We start from the raw sequence: 21602 nt of genomic DNA, 5'->3' as shown, positions 1-21602 counted from the left end.
TACCTACCATTACTACCTGCATGCTTATTTTGCCAGGACTCCTGCTGAGAAAAAAGAAAGGAGGGCATGAAACATAGGAAATTCACACAGTTAGGATGAGGAACAAAAACTAGACTTGATGCAGGGAAGGACAGATATCTAATCCACAGCCACAGAAAAGGTCATTGGGCCGGTTGCGGTGGCTCATGCCTGTAATCCCAGCACTTTGGGAGGTCAAGGCAGGTGGATCACCTGAGGTCAGGAGTTCGAGACCAGCCTGACTAACATGGTGAAACCCCACCTCTACTAAAAATAAAAAAATTAGCCGGGTGTGGTAGCGCATGCCAGTAATCCCAGCTACTCAGGAGGCTGAGGCAGGAGAATCACTTGAACCTGGGAGGCAGAGGTTCCAGTGGGCCGAGATTGCGCAACTGCACTCCAGCCTGGGTGACAGAGCAAGACTCTGTCTCAAAAAAAAAGAAAAAGAAGAAAAAAGAAAAGTTCATTGGCAGGAAATGGGAAGAGAACCAACTCTCTCCATCCAAAGGAGAAGGTTCACAAAGACGCACTGGCAAAAATACAGTGTGACATATGCTCAAGGGTACTTACTCATTGCAGCATTATTTACACTAAGGACTGGAAATAGCCTAATGTCCACCAATAGGAAGTGATTGAAAAAGCTGTAGTATGTCCACATAGTGGAGTAAGATGCCAAGGACAGCCTCTATACCCTTCTCCAGGGGATGCTGTCATATGGGGAAAGCAAAATGAAATGGTATTTGAGTGCACTACCTCTTTTGTAATAAAGGGAAGATATACGTTGGATTTTTTTCAAAAGTAATAAGATAAATCAAAAAACAAATAAAAATGGCAATCGAGGTGGGGAGGAGAGGCAAGGATGCACTACCTTGGGCATACATTAATGTTTTATATAATTAAATACAAAATTAAAACAAAGTCTAAGACCCTGTCTTTTCTGTACCCTCCTCCCCATTCACCATCACCCCCTTCCCCCTATGACTCTCAGCCGTCAGCCTTCAGCAGAAAGCCCCCAAGGGGACCTGACCAAGGTGTTGGGGAAGAGCTGTTCCCCCAGCTCTGCAGGAACAAATGCAAAGGAGGCTTAGCTTCACTTTCCAAAAGGCTTCCTGCCTTTCTTTTCATAAGCCACTGTTCCCTTCCTGTAGAATCCTAGATTTCTTCTAAGCGGCAGACAAGGGCCTGGCCAGACTGCCTTCTGGTTTTGTCCAGCAGTTGAGTGAGTCTTCTGGGACTAGGGGCAATGCAGACACAGCAGCAGGCTCTGCCCAGCCCCTCCAGGCCCTGGCTTTCCTTGATTTGTTCTTCCCTTGGCTGATAAAGTCAGCCAGAACAGGGACTAGAAAAAAGCTTTAAGGTCTAATCTGCCTTTCTTCTCCTGAGAATGTTGCATCCTCTGTTGACACCTCTCAAGTCTCTATGTCAGAGAGGAATGAATGAATGAATGAGTGAATGTCCCACAGCCTGGCCACACTGAATCATCTTTCAACTTCTTTTGATAGTTTTCAAGAGGGGTCCAATAAGGCCTTATAAAGAAGCAGGTGTTAGGTCTCCTCCATAGAGAGACATGCCTCTCCTTAAGAAAACCTTATGCCACACTCAAAAAAATCGATTTGGCCGGGTACGGTGGCTCGCGCCTGTAATCCCAGCACTTTGGGAGCCGAAGCAGGTGGATCACCTGAGGTCAGGAGTTCGAGACCAGCCTGGCCAACATGGCGAAACCCCATCTCTACTAAAAATACAAAAAATTCGCTGGGTGCGGTGGCACGTGCCTGTAATCCCAGCTACTCAGGAGGCTGAGGCAGGAAAATCACTTGAACCTGGGAGGCTGAAGTTGCAGGGGGCTGAGAAAAAAATCAATTTAATTTTTAAACATATTAGGAGATGTTGCTTAAAATTCAATGAGAGTTCCTTCTCATTGAGCCCAATTATTGGCAGTGTTCTTTTAAATTAAAAAAAAAAAAATCCTCAGGTGCTTAAGCAACATGAGATGTTTCACCAAGTTTTATTTTATTCATCACTTGATGGAGAGGGAAAGGGCTGCCCAGATAACTTTTAAGACACCTTCCAACCTTAAAAGTCTGTGAAAACACGTGAGATGCTGTGCCCCAGTCCCCTTTGCACTTCTAGTACTGCCACAACTATCCCCCTACTGCATGTGGCCATGGCCAAGTTATCATCCCATGTCAGCGGAACCACAGCGCTTCAGAGGCCACAGCTGAGCCATGCCCCTTTAGAAACCACTGAATTTCTCAAAGACAACGAGCAGAATCGTGTGTGTGTGTGTGTGTGTGTGTTTCTACATGCATGTCAGTATCTGAGCACAAAACAAGTTGAAAAAGTGGGTGGGAAGAGTTACATTTAGCAGACAATTTAACTTAGAATTAGGGAATCCTAAAATGTCAGGGCTGGAAAACCACATTTTAAAGAGCTTCTGGGATGGCCATGCACAATAGCTCATGCCTGTAATCCCAGCACTTTGGGAGACTCAGGAGGGTGGATCACCTTAAGTCAACATGGTGAAATCCTGTATCTACTAAAAATACAAAAAAAGTTAGCCAGGCATGGTGGCGGGTGCCTGTAATCCCAGCTACTAGGGAAGCTGAGGCATGAGAATCATTTGAACCCGGGAGGCTGAGGTTGCATTGAGCTGAGACTGCACTCCAGCCTGGGTGACAGAGCGAGACTCCATCTCAAAAAAATAAATAAATAAAATAAAATAATAAAGAGCTTCTGGGGGAGCGGGGAGGTGGGAATGGATTTGCAACTCTCTAAACAAAGCTGTGCCCATGGCCAGGGAGTTGGCCCATAAATGTTGCTTTAATTGGATTACAGTAAAAGAATCAAGGGGAGCAGCCTCTCTCCCTCAATACCTCAATCAGATATCTAGGCGCTTTTCTAGGATTGGAATTAATTGAATCAAGGGCTATTTTCCTAGAGAAAAGAAGCCAATTTAAGATTTTATAAATAATTGCAATTCTGTGTTATTTCCCATTGGGGGAGATGGGGAATTCAAATGAATAAACTCACAGCAAGCAGGCGGAGGTGTTACCATTTCTTTTAATTAAGGATGTACTTAATCTCTTAAGATCACTTACAAAGTGGCCTCCCAAAGCTGAGATTCCCTCAAATGCCTAAATACCTCCACCTGCCCAATGAGGTTCAGGGCAGAGCCGCAGAGCAGGCCTCTCCCGGCTCTGTGTCATGTCCTGATTGCCTGCATAGTCTTCAGGTGGGCGTTTGCCCAGCCTTTGCCAAGCTCCAGGAGCTACAGGTCATCTGGCGAGTTTCCACGGTCTCCTTCATTTAAAAAAACAAAAACACCTTCCTGGGGAGAAAGGAGGGTCCTTCTTTACAGTAGAATGCTGAGAGCCAACTTACGAATGTGGAGAGAATACTGGAGTCAGAAAAGCATTGTTTTACAACCAACATAGTAAATGCTGGATCACACAAGAATCATCAGCAGACGCTCAATCTAGGGCGAAACTTTTCATGTGCAGCAGGATATTTACGGAATCTTAAAATGTCTCTCCAGCACTTGCTTATTAATTGTGTGGGGAAAAAATAGTAACTATATAAAATTAACTGCAGAGTGATAATATCAGAAAATATCTTGACCAAATAATCAAAATTAGCATCGCGAATAGGGGGGCAGATGGACATGACGTATTTCCAGATGGGATGCCCTGAGAAAGACACATCACTTCTGTGATATTCTGGCCAGAACGTACAGCTTGAATCTAATTATGAGGAAACACCACATGTACCAAAGATAAGGAAAATTCTATTTAATGAAAGGTGGGAGGAGTGACTGCATTCTTCAAAAGTCTCAATGGCATAAAAGAGGAAATTAAATGTCATAAAAGTTGTGGAAATGTTCAAGATTAAAGGAGACTATGCCAAGCATGGTGGCTCACGCCTGTAATCCCAGCACTTTGGGAGGCTGGGGCAGGCAGATAACTTAGGTCAGGAGTACGAGACCAGCCTGGCCAACATGGTGAAACGCCGTCTCTACTAAAAATACAAAAATTAGCCGAACATGGTGGTGCATGCCTGTAATCTCAGATACTTGGGAGGCTGAGGCACAAGAATTGCTTTAACCTGGGAGGTGGAGGTTATAGTGAGCCGAGATCATGCCACTGTACTTCAGCCTGGGTGACAGGGTGAGACTCAGTTTCAAAAAAAAAAAAAAAAAAAGATTAAAGGAGACTAAAGGATCATGACAACTAAATACAATATTGTATTGTATTATATTGTATTTTTAATTTTTATTATTTTCTTTTAGAGAGGGTCTCACTATGTTGCCCAGGCTCACCTTGAACTCCTGGCCTCAAGTGGTCCTCCCACCTCGGCCTCCCAAAGTGCTGGGATTACAGGTGTGAGCCACCATACCCAGCCTTGTGTTGCATTTATATAGGATCCTATGTGGAATTTTGTACTAGATGGTTTAAAAACTGTCAAGGACATTATTGGGTTCAACAGACAAAATTGGAATATGGACCATTGATTTGATAAAAGTATTATATTAACATAACTTTACTGGCATTGATAATTGTGTTATAGTTCTGTAAAAGAATATCCTTATTATTAGGAAATACACACGAAAATATTTAGGAGTAAAAGGCCATGATGTATGCAACTTACTCTCAAAAAGTTCAGAAAAAAATTATGTGTGTGTGGAGAGAAAGGGAGAAAGAGAGCAAGTGTGAGTAAATGCACAAAAATAATAAAGCAAATGGGGTAAAACATCAACAACAGGTAGGTAAATCTAGGAAAACAGTACATAGGTATTCTTTATATTATTCACATTCTTGCAACTTTTCTATAAAATTGAAATTATTTTTAAATCTAAAAATTGTAACTGTAAAAATATCAGACCATGACAATAGTAAAGAAGCCATAAAAGAATTTTTAAGAATAAAATATAGGCCGGGCACGGTGGCTCACGCCTGTCATCCCAGCACTTTGGGAAGCTGAGGCGGGTGGATCACGAGGTCAGGAGATTGAGACCATCCTGGCTAACACGGTGAAACCCCGTCTCTACTAAAAATACAAAAAATTAGCCAGGCATGGTGGCGGGCGCCTGTGGTCCCAGCTACTTGGAAGGATGAGGCAGGAGAATGGTGTGAACCCGAGAGGCGGAGCTTGCAGTGAGCTGAGATTGAGCCACTGCACCCCAGCCTGGGAGACAGAGCAAGACTCAGTCTCAAAAAAAAAAAAAAAAAAAAGAATTAAAAAATAAAGGCCGGGTACAGTGGCTCACACCTATAATCCCAGCACTTTGGGAGGCCAAGGTAGGCAGATCACTTGAGGTCAGGAGTTCGAGATCAGCCTGGCCAACATAGTGAAACCCTGTCTCTATTAAAAAATACAAAAAATAGCCAGGTGTGTTGATGCGCGCCTGTAATCCCAGCTACTTGGGAGGCTGAGGCAGGAGAATCGCTTGAACCTGGGAGTTAGAGGTTGCAGTGAGCCATGACCCTGCCACTGCACTCCAGCCTGGGCGACAGAGTGAGACTCCGTCTCAAAAAAAAAAAAAAAAAAGAATTAAAAATAAAACTTCTACAAACAACCGAATTAGAAAATGAACAAGGACTTGGACAAACATTTCTCTAAAGAAGATATACAAATCGCCAAAAGCACATGAGAAGATGCTCGACAGCCCTAGTCATTAAGGAAAGCAAATCAAAACCACAGGGAAATAGGACCTCACTTCCATTAGGATGCCTACTATCAAAAATGAAAGAGAATAATACGTCTTGGTGAGGAAGTGTTGCTGAGGATGTGTGCACAGCTGGTGGAAATGTAAAGTGGTATAGTCACTGTGGAAAATAGAATGAAGGTTCCTCAAAAAATTGAAAATAGAATGACTATATAATCCACCATTTCCACTTATGGGTACAAACCCAAAAGAATTGAAAGCAGCATTTCAAAGAGATATTTTTACACCAACATTCACAGCAGCGTTATTAAAAATAGTCAAAAGGTGGCAGCAGCCCAAGAGTCCATCAATGGATGAGTGGACAACAAAATGTAATACAGTGAGTCCTCACTCAGAGTCATCAGTAGGTTCTTGGTAACTCCGCCTTTAAGTGAAACAACGAACTGTATGCTATAGAAACTTAACTCTTAGGGCTTTTTGTTATCGTTTTTTGAGACAGGGTCTCACTCTGTTGCCCAAGCTGGAGTGCAGTGATGCAATCTCAGCTCACTGCAACCTCCACCTCCCAGATTCAAGCTATTCTTGTGCCTCAGCCCCCCGAGTAGCTGGGATTATAGGCGTGCACCACCACACCCGGCTAATTTTGGTATTTTTAGTAGAGATGGGGTTTCGCTATGTTGGCCAGGCTGGTCTCGAACTCCTGGCCTCAAGTAAGCCGCCTGCCTTGGCCTCTCAAAGTGCTGGGATTGGAGGTGTGGGCCACCATGCCTGGCCAACTCTTGTTTATATCAATGAGCCTATGGTAAAATTGGTTTCATTATATGGTATGTGGCTGGGCGTGGTGGTACATGGCTGTAATCTCAGCACTTTGGGAGGATAAGGCAGGAGGATTGCTTGAGCCCAAGAATTTGAGACCAGCCTGGGCAACATAGCAAAACCTTATCTCTATAAAAAAAATTTTAAATAAAAATAAATACATTATACAATATGCTATCACTTAAATTCAGTTTCCAAAAATCTATCAACCTTTTAAGTGAGGACTTACTGTATATACACACAGTGGAATATTTTTCAGCCTTTAAAAAGGAAGGAAATTCTGAGATATGCTACAACTTGGATGAACCCTGAAGACTTTACACTAAGTGAAATAAGCTAGTCACAAATGAACAAATATTGTGTGGTTCTACTTATATGAGGTACCCTGAAAAGTCAAATTTATAGAGAGAGAAAGTAGAATGGTGGTTTCCAGGGGTTGGAGGGAAGGAGAAAATGAGAAGTTATTGTTTAATGGGTACAAAGTTTTACTAAAAGAAGATGAAAAAGTTCTGGAGATGGATGGTGGTAATGTCTGCACAACAATGTGAAGGTATTTAACATTACTGAACTGTATACTTAAAATTGATTAAGATGGTAAATTTTGTTATGTGTATTTTATCACAGTTGAAAACAAAAACAAAACATTTCCCAGACCAAGCTAACTTCATTGATGCTGACAGATGTTGGCAAAGAAATTACCCAAGTCTGCTGGAAGAACCACAAATCCCAGGGAAGACTGCCACATATCTCCCAAGGATCATGATCACATGGTGAGGAACAGACTGCAAATTCTCCCAACGTTTCCCCTTCCACCCATCCTTTCAGAGCTGAGCACCACAGAAACCAGAAACCCTTGCCCTCTGGGTTGGCCAGCTACATGCTTGGCAAACCTCTTGTTCAATACATTAAGAATTTCAAAGCAGTAACAGCAGAGCATTAAACAAAAGTTCTGTACTTGAACTCTGGAATTACTATCAGACGCCCTGTGCTCCATAGATTATATGTCCCTAAAGCTGGCTCTAATTGCATCCCACAGATAAGAACAGAGGAACCATTTCAGAGCAACTCAGGGGTGTGTGGAGTCAGCTCAAACTAACTAGCGAGAACTCAAACTAACTAGCTCTCACTAGTCAGCTAGTGTCAGCCAACTGTTAAATTTTCAGAAAATGTGCACTCTGGTTGATATCATGTTGTTTACTTGCAATCACCATGGTGAGAGCATTTACAGTAAATGGTACAAACCGGGGCCTCTCTCTCTTTTTCTTTTTTGGGGTGGCGGGGAGGGGAGGTTGGAGGGTGGAGCCGGTTGTTAAGCATTGACCAGCACACCACTGAACCTACCGGTAAGGCTTCCAAGAATGTCTTAACGTCTGTTTGGGAAACTAGTTCTTCCTCTCCTTGATACGACTCGGCTTCCTTGTCTACAGGAGGTGTCACTATCTGGACAGCTGAAAATAAAATCACAGACAGAAAAATAAAAATCACCTTCTGACTAGCAGCAGGAGAATTGCTTGAACCCAGGAGGCGGAGGTTGCAGTGAACCAAGATTGCCCCACTGCACTGCAGCCTGGGGACAGAGTAAGAGTCCGTCTCAAAAAAAAGAAAAAAGAAAAATACTGAAGCAAACACCAAGGCTCAAGACAACTTAGAGAGTTAGCCAGGTGGTCCTTAAATAAAGCCAGTATCCTAGCTTGGACTTTGGATCACACACACTTACAGAAAAGTCTAAAGTCTGCACACCTACTCTTTTTAGTCCTTTAGTCTTTCATCTTAACAGCAGAATTAGGCTCAAACTCTTAGAACTAAAGAAAGTCAATATTAAAATATCAATAATGATTGACACCCAAAAGAGATCACACACAGGTAGGTTGTAGAAAAGAAAAATCAAAACTAGAACTCTGCTGATATAAAGCTCAGTCCTGGACCAGGCGCAGTGGCTCACGCCTGTAATCCCCACACAGATCACTTGAGGTCAAGAGTTTGAGACCAGCCTGGCCAAAGTGGTGAAACCCCATCTCTACTAAAAATACAAAAATTAGCTGGGCATGGTGGCGGGCATCTGTAATCCCAGCTACTCAGGAGGCTGAGGCAGAAGAATCGCTTGAACTTGGGAGGCAGAGGTTTCAGTGAGCCAAGATCATGCCACTGCACTCCAGCCTGGGCGACAGAGCAAGACTCCAGCTCAAATAAAAATAAAAATAAAAATAACAAAGCTCAAGCCGGGCGCGCTGGCTCACACATGTAATCCCAGCACTTTGGGAGGCCGAGGCAGGCTGATCATGAGGTCAGGTGATCGAGACCATCCTGGCTAACATGGTGAAATCCCATCTCTACTAAAAATACAAAAATTAGCTGAGCGTGGTGGCAGGCGCTAGTAGTCCCAGCTACTTGGGAGGCTGAGGCAGCAGAATGGTGTGAACCTGGGAGGCAGATCTTGCAGTGAGCCAAGATCACACTACTGCACTCCAGCCTGGGCAACAGAGTGAGACTCCATCTCAAAAAATAAAAATAAAAAAAACAAAGCTCAGTCTTCAAGACTCACTGAGGCAAATGTAATCAACTACATAGAAACTAGTGTGTCTTCTTTAGAATTTAAATATCCAGAATAATATGACCACTTGCCCTATGTTTACTGTATATGGGATATGGCATTACAGAAAAATGACAATGTGTTTAGAAAAAAACTCAGAGCTCATGTGAGGATTTCAAATATTCTTTCCATATCAACCTTCTGCTTTTTATTTCTCATTTGATAATTTGATGATAGAAAGAACTGTTTTTATTCTTCATAACTTAAATTATGCATTTATTCATCATTTTATTGTTTGAGATTTTATCAGTTTGACAACAGTATATTTTGCTCCTCAACTCATTCTGTGTTAACCAAATTCTTAGACAGACATTTCCTCTTAGCTAGTTTCATTTTCAACCAAGAAATTTGCACACTAGAGTCACTCACTGAACTAAATTACGGGTGTGGCATAAAAGTTTCATGAATACACTCATGAGTTTTTATGTATAGCGCTTGCTTAACAGTGGAGAAATGAACTCAGAAAAACACAGATATTTAGCGTATTGACACGTGGTAAGGCAGCCAGGTTTGACTTTTGCCCTGTGCTTCTACCTGTATAAAATATCACAGCAGAACTACCTTTATCAGACAGACTTAAAACACACACACACACACACACACACACACACACACACACACAAGAAAATAAAGTTCTTTTTTGATAGTAGTTTCTGAGAATGTGAAGTCTTTATGACTTTTCTCTCTGAGAGAGCCATAATAGCCACATGTATAGAATGCTTACTCCATGCCAGACATGCATTTTACAGAAATTATCTCATTCAATCCTCACAAAAACCTAGGAGGTAGGTACAATTATTATGCCTACTTTACAGATAGGGAAAGTGAGACATAGAAAAGCCAAAAAAGTACCACTGCACCACTAGTAAGTGGAGTCCTGGCAATCCGACTCTATAGAGTCCACTCTCACCCCATGCTATCCTGCCTTCTTTTTCATGTTATTTCATTTAAAACAATTCCCTGTACTCTCATTCCCATATTAGAATCAGAAAAAGACGTTTGTCTAAAACTACTTCCCTGCACTGGAATATAAGTTGCAAGAGGGCAGGAGCTTTGCTCTGTACTTTGCTATATCCTCAACTTCTAAAACAGTGCCTGGTACAAAATATGAACTCAACCAATATGTGTTGAATGAACGAAGGGGAAGATTTCTGGCTTTCCTAGCAGAATATTATCAGAATGATGAGTAAACATCATGCACGGGCCAGGCATGGTGGCTCACACCTATAATCCCAGCATTTTGAAAGGCCGAGGTGGGTGGATCACTTGAGGTCAGGAGGTCGAGACCAGCCTGGCCAACATGGTGAAACCCTGTCTCTACTAAAAATACAAAAATTAGCCAGGCATGGTGGCAGGCTCCTGTAATCCCAGCTACTCGGGAGGTTGAGGCAGAAGAATCATTTGAACCCGGGAGGCGGAGGTTTCAGTGAGCCAAGATCACACCACTGCACTCCAGCCTGGGTGACAGAGTGAGTGAGACTCTGCCTCAAAACAAAACAAAACAAAACAAATAAACAAAACATCATGCATGGCCAATTGGTTTAAGAATTTCCATGGTCTGGTCCAAGTTAGCAATCACAAGCTACTTACCTTTCTCTCTTTTGTATTTCTCTATGTTTCTCAAAAGTTTAGGTACAACTGTTGTGCAGAGGTCCTCCAGGCATGTCAGATTATCTTCATCTATTTTACCTTGTTTCTCTAGAAATGCCAGGAAACTTAGGGAGGTCTACAAGAGAATCAATAGAGTTACATTTACTTGCCTATTGATTATCCACTCACTCAAATGTTATCTGCATGGCCAGTAGGCACTAGGTTTTGCACTGATAAATAAGATATAACAGCATCTGCCCTCAAGTTGCTCAGGAATGTAGGGGAAGAGGCATTACCAAGCAAATCTGTATACAATCTATATTAATACCAGATACCAAATATATATATAACTCTATGCAACAGGGACAGTGCTTGCTGTATATTAACAGCACAACAACTGAATAAGTAGATACTATTATAATCCACATTTTAAAGATGAAATAATTGAGGCATAAAGAAATTCCAGTAACTTGCCGAAGGTCACAAAGCTAATTAATGGCAGAGCTGGTACAATCTGATGCCAAAGTCTATGTTATTAACCACTGAACTCTAAGTCACAGCTTTGAATGATACTGATTAGGAAGCCAGCAAAAGAGGGACACCAAAGAAATGAGGGGAAAATGTTTCGAAAGAATTTTATATTTGATATTTTAAAAGAAAAAGAATTTTCTGAAACAAAAAATCACAATTCAGCTATTATTATTATTATTATTATTATTATTATTGAGATGGAGTCTCTCACTCTGTCTCCCAGGCTAGAGTGCAGTAGTGCAATCTCAGCTCAAAGCAACCTCCACCTCCATTCAAGCCATTCTCCTGCCTCAGCCTCCTGAGTAGCTGGGATTACAGGCTCATGCCACCACATCCAGCTAATTTTTGTATTTTTAACAGAGATGGGTTTCACCATGTTGGCCAGGCTGGTCTCAAACTCCTGACCTCAGGTGATCTGCTTGCCTTGGCCTCCCAAAGTGCTGGGATTACAGGCATGAGCCACCATGCCAGGCCAGAAACTCATGTCTTGACAGCATCCTACCAGGAGGAATAAAGGGCTAAGATGTGATTCCAGAAGCAATTACGGAAATTCATTATACTTTCTAAAAGTTTATTAGATGTTTAGTACATCACACACATACACACGCACATACTTAAATGGGACCTGGACATTAGTTTAACACCACTCTGGCAAATACTAGCAGCAAACATCTGAAAGTTCTTTTTTTGCTTTTTTGTTAAAGAGTAAGTTCAGGTGTGGTTTCCTTTAGACTCAATGTTGTATGCTGATTGCTGTGCTGAGAACGGATTTCCTGACAGTTGTGAGATCTCTCAGGATATGTGTAGGCCAGCTATACTGCTTACATTTCTATGAAAGCTATCAAAGACAAAGCCCAGAATGCCCCTCAAAGGCAAGGTTATTTGTGTTTCCCCAGAGAGACTGTAAGAATTTAGAACCTTTCCGTTTTGGCTGAGGGGTGTTCAGGCCCTTTTCCAATGGCGGGTAAGTAATTTATTTCTGTGATAAGGTCTTTTGCAATTGCAATTGCAGTTGCAGATAATGCAGCCTCACTGAGCCCTGGTGTGGAAACATCTGTGTTGCTTAGAGACTGTCCTTTACACACTTCCAAAGGCTGGTCTGATTGCAAAATCCAATACAGATCAACCTGGATTATCTGAGGTGTGTAACTCAGCCACAATTCTGACACGAAAAATGAGATCTCCCCACCCCGCCCCCAACAAAAAAAAGCTGAGATCATTTGGAATCCAAAGAGGAAATATGGTTTTCCTGAATTTGACCTGGTAATATCACAATTCCATGCCACAGCTAAGCACAGTTACGTTTCCTTTTACTGTTATACTGAGAAAAACAAGATCATTTGGCCACATGAACATGTGCATTTGATCATTTAAAAGCTATTTTAGTAGGGGGGAAATGTTTGGAATGCTTCTGACCATAAAAATAATTCTGGGCAGGCACAGTGGCTCATACCTGTAATCCCAACACTTTGGGAGGCTGAGGCAGGTGGATCACCTGAGGTCAGGAGTTCAAGACCAGCCTGGCCAACATGGTGAAACCCCACCTCTACTAAAAATACAAAAATTAGCTGGGTGTGGTGGCGGGCGCCTGTAATCCCAGCTACTCGGGAGGCTGAGGCAGGAGGATCACTTGAACCCAGGAGGCAGAGGTTGCAGTGAGCCGAGATGGCACCGTTGCACTCCAGACTGGGCAACAAGAGCGAAACTCTGTCTAAAAATAATAATAATAATAATAATAATAATAATAATAATTCTGTAGCCACAGATGCCTTCAAGTAGAGTTCTAGAACCTGTGCAAGCAAAAGAGAAAAAAAAACATTTTCCAGCTTTTCTTGTTTGAAAACTAACACTCAGTGTTTCGAATATCAGAGATTGCTTTAACAAATGACCTTTCTCTCGTCCCTCACCTGCCACCTCATATTGTTCAGAGAGTCCCTAACATAGGACGGGGTATAACAATAAAAAGTGGTCTCATTTTATGTATAAACCTAGACACTGGAAAATTTGTGAGCGGATGCCCCAACTTGGGAGAGAATGTTATGAAAACCACCTGGAGCGCTTGTCAAACTACAGGAATCTCCTCTGACTTTGAGAAATTCTGTATTTAAGGTATAATGCTACCATTTGAGCAGGTAATTGCTTTGTACCACTGCAAATGTGGCCACTGAAATTTTACGGCAAAAGCAGAAGATCCTTACAATGTTTTATAAAAAAGAATTCCCTAAAACAAAATCGCCTGATTTTTAAAATTCTCCAAGAATTACTGAACCTTTAGGTCGTGTGTGTGTGTGTATGTGTGTGTGTGTGTGTGTATACATATGTGTATATATGTAGTGTGTGTATATATATTTACCCAAAAGCAATGAGCATGCCAGCATCAAGTTTGTGGTCTTGAAATGACATCTCTCATTAAAAGAAGTCAGGGTTTTTGGGAGAAATGAGAGATTCCAGGACTGGGTAGAAAATATACAAGATGAACCTGGGATATTTTTGCCAGATAGTAAAGAAGCCATCAAAGACTACTAAGGTCATGTCAAAATGACTTAGGAACCAAACTGAAGATGTATCCCCTGGGAAAAAATGGGACAATTGAACTATTTTTTTGAGACAGGGTCTCACTCTGTTACCCAGGCTGGAGTGCAATGGCACAGCCATTGCTCACTGCAGCCTTGACTTCTCTGGGCTCGAGCGATCCTCCCATGTCAGCCTCCTGAGGAGCTGGGACTACAGGTGCACGCCACCACACCCAGCTAATTTTTGTATTTTTTGTAGAGAGCGGGTTTTGTCATGTTGTCCAGTCTAGTCTCAAACTCCTGAGGCTCAAGTGACCTGTCCACCTCAGACTCCCAAAGTGCTGGGATTACAGGCATGAGCCACCATGCCCAGCCTCAGTTTGAACTTCAGTAAGGATAATAATTGCAGTAGATTGAAATACCTCACATATGTTTAAATCCATGAGTTTAAATTTATATATATTTTGTAATGGGTCACCTTCAGAGAATGATAAGATACCAATTAACTTAAAAACTGGATAACTAGGCAAAGCACAGTGGTTCATGCCTGTAATCCCCAGAACTTTGGGAGGCTGAGGCAGGTAGATCACTTGAGGTCAAGAATTTGAGACCAACCTGGCCAAATGAAACCCTGTCTCTACTAAAAATACAAAAATTAGACAGGCATGGTGGTGCCTGCTTGTAATCCCAGATATTCAGGAGGCTGAGGCAGGAGAATCACCTGAACCTGGGAGGCAGAGGTTGCAGTGAGCCAAGATCACACCACTGAACTCCAGCCTGGATGACCAAGTGAGACACCGTCTCAAAAAAAAAATAATAATAACTGAAAGAAAAGAATCAAGGATTCACATATAAGCTGTATCACTGGGTAACCAAATAATGGATGAAGGGAAAACGAAATGATACAATTATAATATGTGGCCGGGTATGGTGGCTCACACTTGTAATCTCAGCACTTTGGGAGGCCGAGACGGGTGGATCACCTAAAGTCAGGAGTTCCAGACCAGCCTAGCCAATATGGTGAAACCCCATCTCTACTAAAAATACAAAAAGTTAGCCAGGCGTAGTGGCAGGCTGCTGTAATCCCAGCTACTCAGGAGGCTGAGGCAGGAGAATCGCTTGAACCCAGGAGGCAGAGGTTGTAGTGAGCTGAAATTGTGCCATTGCACTTCAGCCTGGGTGACAAGAGTGAGACTCCATCTCAAAAAAAAAAAAAAATTCTAATATCTCCATTTTTGCAACCCCTCAAAATTCAATATATAAAATGGTTGAACATCAACAGTTGCTAATATCAAAGAAAAAGAGAGAGAAAATCAGGTACCTCCTGATGAAAAAACAAGACTACCTATAGTCTTGCCAAACGGATCTGACCTGAGTCTGATGAAGCGTCTGGATTCAGCTGCCAGTCTGCAGGAAATGCAGAGGACAGAGGAACATGCCAAACTGCACCACGAGTGTGCAATCAGCAAAACTCAGCCTGTGAGAAACTCCACAGGCCAACCGCCCAGAGATTCTTCAACAGATACATTTTAAGAAAAAGAAAGAGATTTGGGGGCAGGGAGGAAATCTAACCTACAGATTAAAAGGCACTTGAAAGAAAAAACTGGACAAGGCCAGGTGCGGTGACTCACACCTGTAATCCCAACACTTTGGGAGGCCAAGGCAGGCAGATCACTTGAAGTCAGGAGTTCTAGACCAGCCTGCCCAACAGGGTGAAACCCCGTCTGTACTAAAAATACAAAAATTAGCTGGGCATGGTGGTGCATGCCTGTAATCCCAGCTACTAGGGAGGCTGAGGTAGGAGAATGGCTTGAACCCAGGAGGTGGAGGTTGCAGTGAGCTGAGATCATGCCACTGCACTCCAGCCTGGGCAACAAGGCAAGACTTCGTCTCAAAAAAAAAACGAAAACAAAAACAAAACACAGCAGATTCCAACAGAAGTGAGCATTTACTGCATGCTATACCAAATATTGGCCTCATGCTAATGCTTCATGAACATTATTTCAGCTAATTCTCCCAACAATCCTAGAAGGAAGTCATACGATTGCCCACAATTTTACATCTAAGAAAATAGAGACTCAGAAAAGTTCAATCATTGGCCTCACAGCATGGGTTTAGAATTAGAATCAGGACCAGAATCTAGGCTCATCCAGCACCAAAGCCAATGTTCGTAACCATTGTATGATACTGTCTCCCACAAAAAATAAATCTCCCTAAAAACCCTTTCCAGCATCTTTCTAATCATTGATTAAGACAGTGCTCACACAGACCCATTCTGTATGACCCACTCACCATTTCAGTTTTGGGAAGCGAGTCTTTCAGAAGGAAGATCATGTCCTTTAAGTTCTCTGAGTCAATGCCTTCTGACAGTTCGTAGAGCAGGTTTCTAAGACACACACCCAAAATGACAAATAAAGCCTTACACTTGTGGAGGACACCATAATCAATCAAGTGCTTTCATAAATGTTTTCTGTCATTTGAATGATCAACTCTATGTGTAGACAATTATTAATCCCATTTATAGGTTCAAAAAATGAAAACTTTCAGTTTCTAAGTGACTTGTTTAAATAAAGATAACACAGTAAATGGTAGAAGCAGGCCTTCTGACTCCAAGTCTAGTGCTGTTTTTCACCACACTAAGAAGGCATATTTAAAAAAAAAAAAAGGCATAAAACACAATTCTGACATGCCTTCCCATCTCCTGATTCCATCAAGAAATTCAGGCTTACTTTACAGGCCCTTGGTAGAGAGGACCCCAGGCCAGCCAAGGTACAGTCGGTTGTATATTGAAAAGGGAAGAAAACTATCCCAGCTTCGAGATATAATCCACAACCAGAAACAGTGAGGATTTCATCCACATACTAACACCCCTATGTGTCAGAGACTGTCCCTCAGATGTTTAGCCAGCAGAATGGAAATATGGATTTCTGGAATTCATCATTCCTTCCACTGACTCAAGGGCAACTCAGGTTCTGGAAGCCAGTTCCACCGCTAAGGCTTAATGTGTGTTCTAATCGCACAGACCATAAAACACCCTCCAAAGGCTCCTCTTCGTGAGGTTCTCTGATGTGGACACTATGTCAGTGAACAATTTTAAACACTGTCATCAGCCTGGCACAGTGGCTCACACCTATAATCCCAGCACTTTGGGAGGCCGAGGTGCGTGGATCACTTGAGGCTAGGAGTTCCAGACCAGCCTGGCCAACATGTTGGAAACCCTGTCTCTACTAAAAATACAAAAATTAGCCAGGTGTGGTGGTGGGTGCCTGTAGTCCCAGCTACTCAGGAGGCTGAGGCAGGAGAATCGCTCGAACCCAGGAAGCGGAGGTTGCAGTGAGCTGAGATGGTGCCACTTCACTCCAGCCTGAGTGATAGAGCGAGACTCTGTCTCAAAATAAAAATAAAACGCTGTCATCCATGATAAGACCAATGCCTAAATTTTACCTCTTTGGGCAAAATGCCTATTTTTACCTTTCTGGATTCCCACCCAAAAATATAGAAATTTCTATAACTAGACATGGCATAAATGACATCCCTCCCTACCCCAGAAACACATCTCTTTTTTCATCTTGCTTATTTCACTCCAAGTATGCATTACTCTCTTCTCAAGACCCCGGGAAACAGGTAGACAGACTAGTGGATCCCAGGAGGGAGAAGATCTGCACGTGTAGCAGCTGGTAAGCAGGGAAAACACGGGCTCTGCCACACTGAGGTGGGCTTCACTGCTAGTGAGAAGCAAAACAAAGGGAAGCCACCTCTGGGCCCAGAGCTTGGTCTTGAAGCTTTGCCAACCTCCCAACTCTCATCTCATTAGCATCAGAGGCTGAGAAGGAGGTTTAGAATCTCCTGGTTTATCATCCAAGGAGGTAGATAACCAAAAGATCTTAACTGCAGCTTCCTTTCAAAGCCCAATGGCCAGAATGAACACTAGATGGGAGATCCTCCCATCTCCACCACAGACCCGTCCTCACCTAAACAGAGAAACCCGTTGTCGGGTGGGCAGCAGTCGCTCCACTTCCTCTTTGGTATAGTTGAGGTGCTGCAGCAGCTTCTTCTGCCGTATGATATAGAGGAGTTCTGCCAGGAAGAAAGGGTCGTCCTCACTCAGCAGATCCTCTGCCAAGAGATGTTCAAAAACATCCGAGGCTGAGCTGGACTTCTCCAGCTTCTTGTTGGGGACCAATCCTATGCAGAGAAACTTGAGGTTCTCCACATCTTGGACCCCCAGGTTTGAATCAATAATCAGAAGCTTCTCACGAAAGCTCACTTTACAGTTTTTATCTGAACTGGAACACCAATGTTGACCTTGAGATTTCATGGCCAGCCTGAAAGGGACAGAGAGGTGGGGCAGGGAGTTAGAGAGTGAGGACATATGGCCCCCTGACTTCCCAGGCCCTCCCCTCACCACAACCTTCTCCGTTCTGGGCATTAGACTTTCCTAGAAGTGCTGAAAAATAAAAATTACTGCGAGGCTACTTCAAAAAGCAACAGCCCAGAAAACTTTTCCCCAACACTTGCAAGTTACTTTTTAGGAAACTTGGAGGGTGCTTATATTGGAATTCAATTCACCTTGATTTCTCCCAAATCAAAATGTTCCCAGAGAGAGAAAGTTAAGATGGAGGGACACAGCACAATTTTTCTCAAGCTTGGTAGCCTGATTGGAGCCCTTACATTCATTTCCAGCACATGGCAGAAATAGCACTTGGATCTATGCTTTAAGTTTTAGACACAAAGCAATCTGGGGGAGGCAGATCCTTATGATCTATCAACCCAAAGACAGCAAGGTACCATGAGGTATGTGTGTTACATCTTAACTTCAGACTGCTACCTGTAAGAGGGCAGGCCTTTATCTTACAGAAAGGGAAGGCATAATCCTAGACCTCAAGCCTGAGCAACATGGCGAGACCTGGTCTCTACTAAAAATACAAAAAATTATCAGGGCATGGTGGCACATGCCTGTGGTCCCAACTACTCAGGAGGCCGAGGATGGAAGGATCATTTGAGCCTGGGGAGCACAGGTTGCAGTGAGCCATGATCATGCCACTGCACTTCACCCTGGGTGACAGAGTGAGACCCTGTTTCAAAAAGAAAAATAAATAAAAAAATATCCTAGACCTCAGGAGGAAAGGGTGGTTTTAGACAAGAGTTGCTCAAATCAGTGTAGGAAGTTAAAAATTACATGAGTCGGCTGCTCTGTCTATGGAGTAGCCATTCTTTTGTTTCTTTACTTCTCTAATAAACTTGTTTTCACTAAAAAAAAAACAAATTACATGAGTCAATGTTTCCATCTGATCAGTTTATAAACTACGCTATTCTCTATACTAAATTTCATCATAATCAGAGGAGCAATGCAGTGATAAAATTTTCATTGTAATACTATTTATTCTATAAGCACTTGAGGTATGTAGTCAATATGCAGAACTTGGCTATTTTTAGAAACAAGAAAATACTTTATAAAGGAAGGAACAGGTGGGGTGTCATGGCTTACGCCTATAATCCCAGCACTTTGGGAAGCCAAGGCGGGTGGATCACTTGAGGCCAGGAGTTCAAGACCAGACTGGGCAACGTGGTAAAACCCCATCTCTACAAAAAATACAAAAATTAGCCAGGTATGGTGGTGCACGCCTGTGGTCCCAACTACTCAGAGGGCTGAAGCAGAAGGATCATTTGAGCCCCGGGGATGGAGGTTCCAGTGAGCCATGATTGTGCCACTGCACTCCACCCTGGGTGACAGAGCGAGACCCTGCCTCAAAAACAAAACAAAACAACAACAAAAAAAACCTCCTAGACCTCAGAAGGAAAGGGTGATTTTAGACAAGAGTTGCTCAAATCAGTGAAGGAAGATAAAAATTACATGAGTCAATGTTTCCATCTGACTAGTCTATAAACTATGGTATTCTACATACTACATTTCATTATAATCAGAGAAGCACTTCAGGAGACTGAGGCAGGTGGATCACTTGAGGCCAGGAATTCGGGACAAGCCTGGGCAACACGGTGAAACCCCGTCTGTACAAAAAATACAAAAATTAGCTGGGCTTGGTGGTGTATGCCTGTGGTCCCAGCTCCATAGGAAGCTGAGATGGGAGGATTGCTTGAACCTGGGAGGCGGAAGTTGCAGTAAGCCAAGATTGTGCCACTGCACTCCAGCTTGAGTGCTGGAGGGTGAAAGAGGGAGACTCCGTCTCAAATAAATAAATAGATAAATAAATAAATAAAGGAAGGAAGACAAAGCAAAAACCAAAACCTCCATAACAAACAGTGGTTATATCGAGGTGACATAACTATAGATAATACAAATTTCCTTCTGGGCTTCCAATTGAATTTCTCAAATTTTATGCATATGTGAGCATACACATTACTTTTGGTGTTAAAAGAAACAAAAAAATGTCATTTTTAATGTGATAATCCAGGGGATCTTCCCTGCTACTAGCCCTGAGGTCAAATGAGTGGTTTATTGGAGACACCTTTCTATTCTACCGCATCTAGCATTTGCCTTGTGGTTTCTTGACAATTCTGATCTCTAGTTTCAGTGAGTCTACCAAACTTTGTCTCTGTGAGCTAACATATTTCTGCCCCGGTAAAAGGCTATGTTGGAGGCTTCCGGATTTTTTAACTTTTGTTTTCCCAGGCATGACAAAGAAATCTAAGAAAAAATAGTGCCATTGCTGACAAGTTTTTGCAAGTTTCTACAACACGAAGCCATGAAGCAAAGGAAAAGATTCAAGCATGAGACTCTGGAGTAAGAAGGGTTGTTAATTACATACCTTCAGATCAAGCTCCACCAATCTTCTGGAAGTAAACGGTTCTCAGGGAAATTGCCTGAAAACAAAGTTTTAAAGAAAGTAGAATCCTCTGTGTGCTCCAAGGTCCAAAGAAGCTCCCATTTGCTTGGGAAGAGACTTCAAGACTTGCTGGTTGTTTAAGTGAAAACTGAATCTTCAGGACTGGGTAGCCTGATACTAATTTCCTGCTGATGTCATCACTGCTTATCTGCCTTTTTCCCTCCCCTTTCCCAGGGTTAAGATAACTGACAAACAGCGTCTCCTAAAGGCTAATTTACAACTTTCTCACTGTAGAGCTTGGGGTTTCCCCAGGTAAAGCAAAAGCTTCCTAGAAATGAACCCGTGGAAGCCACAAAGTGCTTCAGGCTTTCCTTTGGATCTCCATTTCCTTGGTAAGTCAAAAAGGGAAGCATCTGTTTTCCTAACCATCTCCTTCCCCAAACACACTTCACTTTTCAAATAAAGCCAAAAAGCTCATGAAATAGTTGTCGGCCATGTTAACCCTTTCTTATGTCCACATGCAAATAAACAAATAACTTTTTTTTTTTTTTTGAGATGGAGTCTTGCTCTGTCACCCAGGCTGGAATGCAATGGAGCGATCTCCACTTACCGCAACCTCTGCCTCCTGTGTTCAAGTGATTCTCCTGCCTCAACCTCCCGAGTAGCTGGGATTACAAGCATGCGCCACCACGCCCGGCTAATTTTTTGTATTTTTAGTAGAGACGAGGTTTCACCATGTTGGCCAGGCTGGTCTCGAACTCCTGACCTTGTGATCCACCCTCCTTGGCCTCCCAAAGTGCTGGGATTACAGGCATGGAGCCACCGTGCCCGGCCCACAAATAAAATTTTTAAAAGATAAAAGAAAAGTGGGGATTCACTTTCAGTCTTTGTGGGAGAAATTAAGAAATAAAAAGAAAAAGAAAGGAAAAAAAAAGAAAAGTGGGGATGGTGAATTACAAGCCCATTTGGAGGTACCTGCAAGAGACTCAACAAATTTGTGGTAGGCAAAACTGACGGTATGTGTTCTCACAGCACATTCAAACCAGCAGGAAAGTGAGACTTTGAAGACATTATTTCTAATCATAAAAACAATACTG

General features: G+C 42.6%; 1 protein-coding gene across 10 annotated transcripts in view; it reads right to left on the bottom strand.

Annotated features, from left to right (window-relative positions):
• CASP10 (caspase 10) overlaps window positions 1–21019 on the bottom strand; it is a 47817-nt gene extending 26798 nt beyond the window's left edge. For 4 of the 10 annotated variants that reach the window (XR_010150208.1, XR_010150207.1, XM_009443983.5 and 1 more), the window contains exons 1-6: window positions 20488–20701; window positions 17692–18045; window positions 16013–16106; window positions 10677–10812; window positions 7838–7944; window positions 8–44 (exon numbers count right to left, since the gene is read on the bottom strand). Coding sequence is in view for 8 of the 10 variants with exons in the window: in XM_009443983.5 (XP_009442258.4) it covers window positions 8–44; window positions 7838–7944; window positions 10677–10812; window positions 16013–16106; window positions 17692–18038 (721 nt within the window). In the remaining 2 variants the exon portion in view is untranslated. Of the gene's footprint in view, window positions 1–7; window positions 45–3059; window positions 3347–7837; window positions 7945–10676; window positions 10813–16012; window positions 16107–17691; window positions 18046–20487 lie in introns of those variants that run through there. The other 6 variants (XM_063791558.1, XM_063791559.1, XM_016949518.4 and 3 more) reach the window with 5 other exon arrangements.
• Window positions 21020–21602: the final 583 nt, after the last annotated feature.

Source organism: Pan troglodytes, chromosome 13, assembly GCF_028858775.2.
Source record: "Pan troglodytes isolate AG18354 chromosome 13, NHGRI_mPanTro3-v2.0_pri, whole genome shotgun sequence".
Taxonomy (NCBI): Eukaryota; Metazoa; Chordata; class Mammalia; order Primates; family Hominidae; genus Pan; species Pan troglodytes.
Note: the sequence above shows the minus strand (reverse complement) of the source record. Positions and strands in the feature narration are given on the sequence as shown.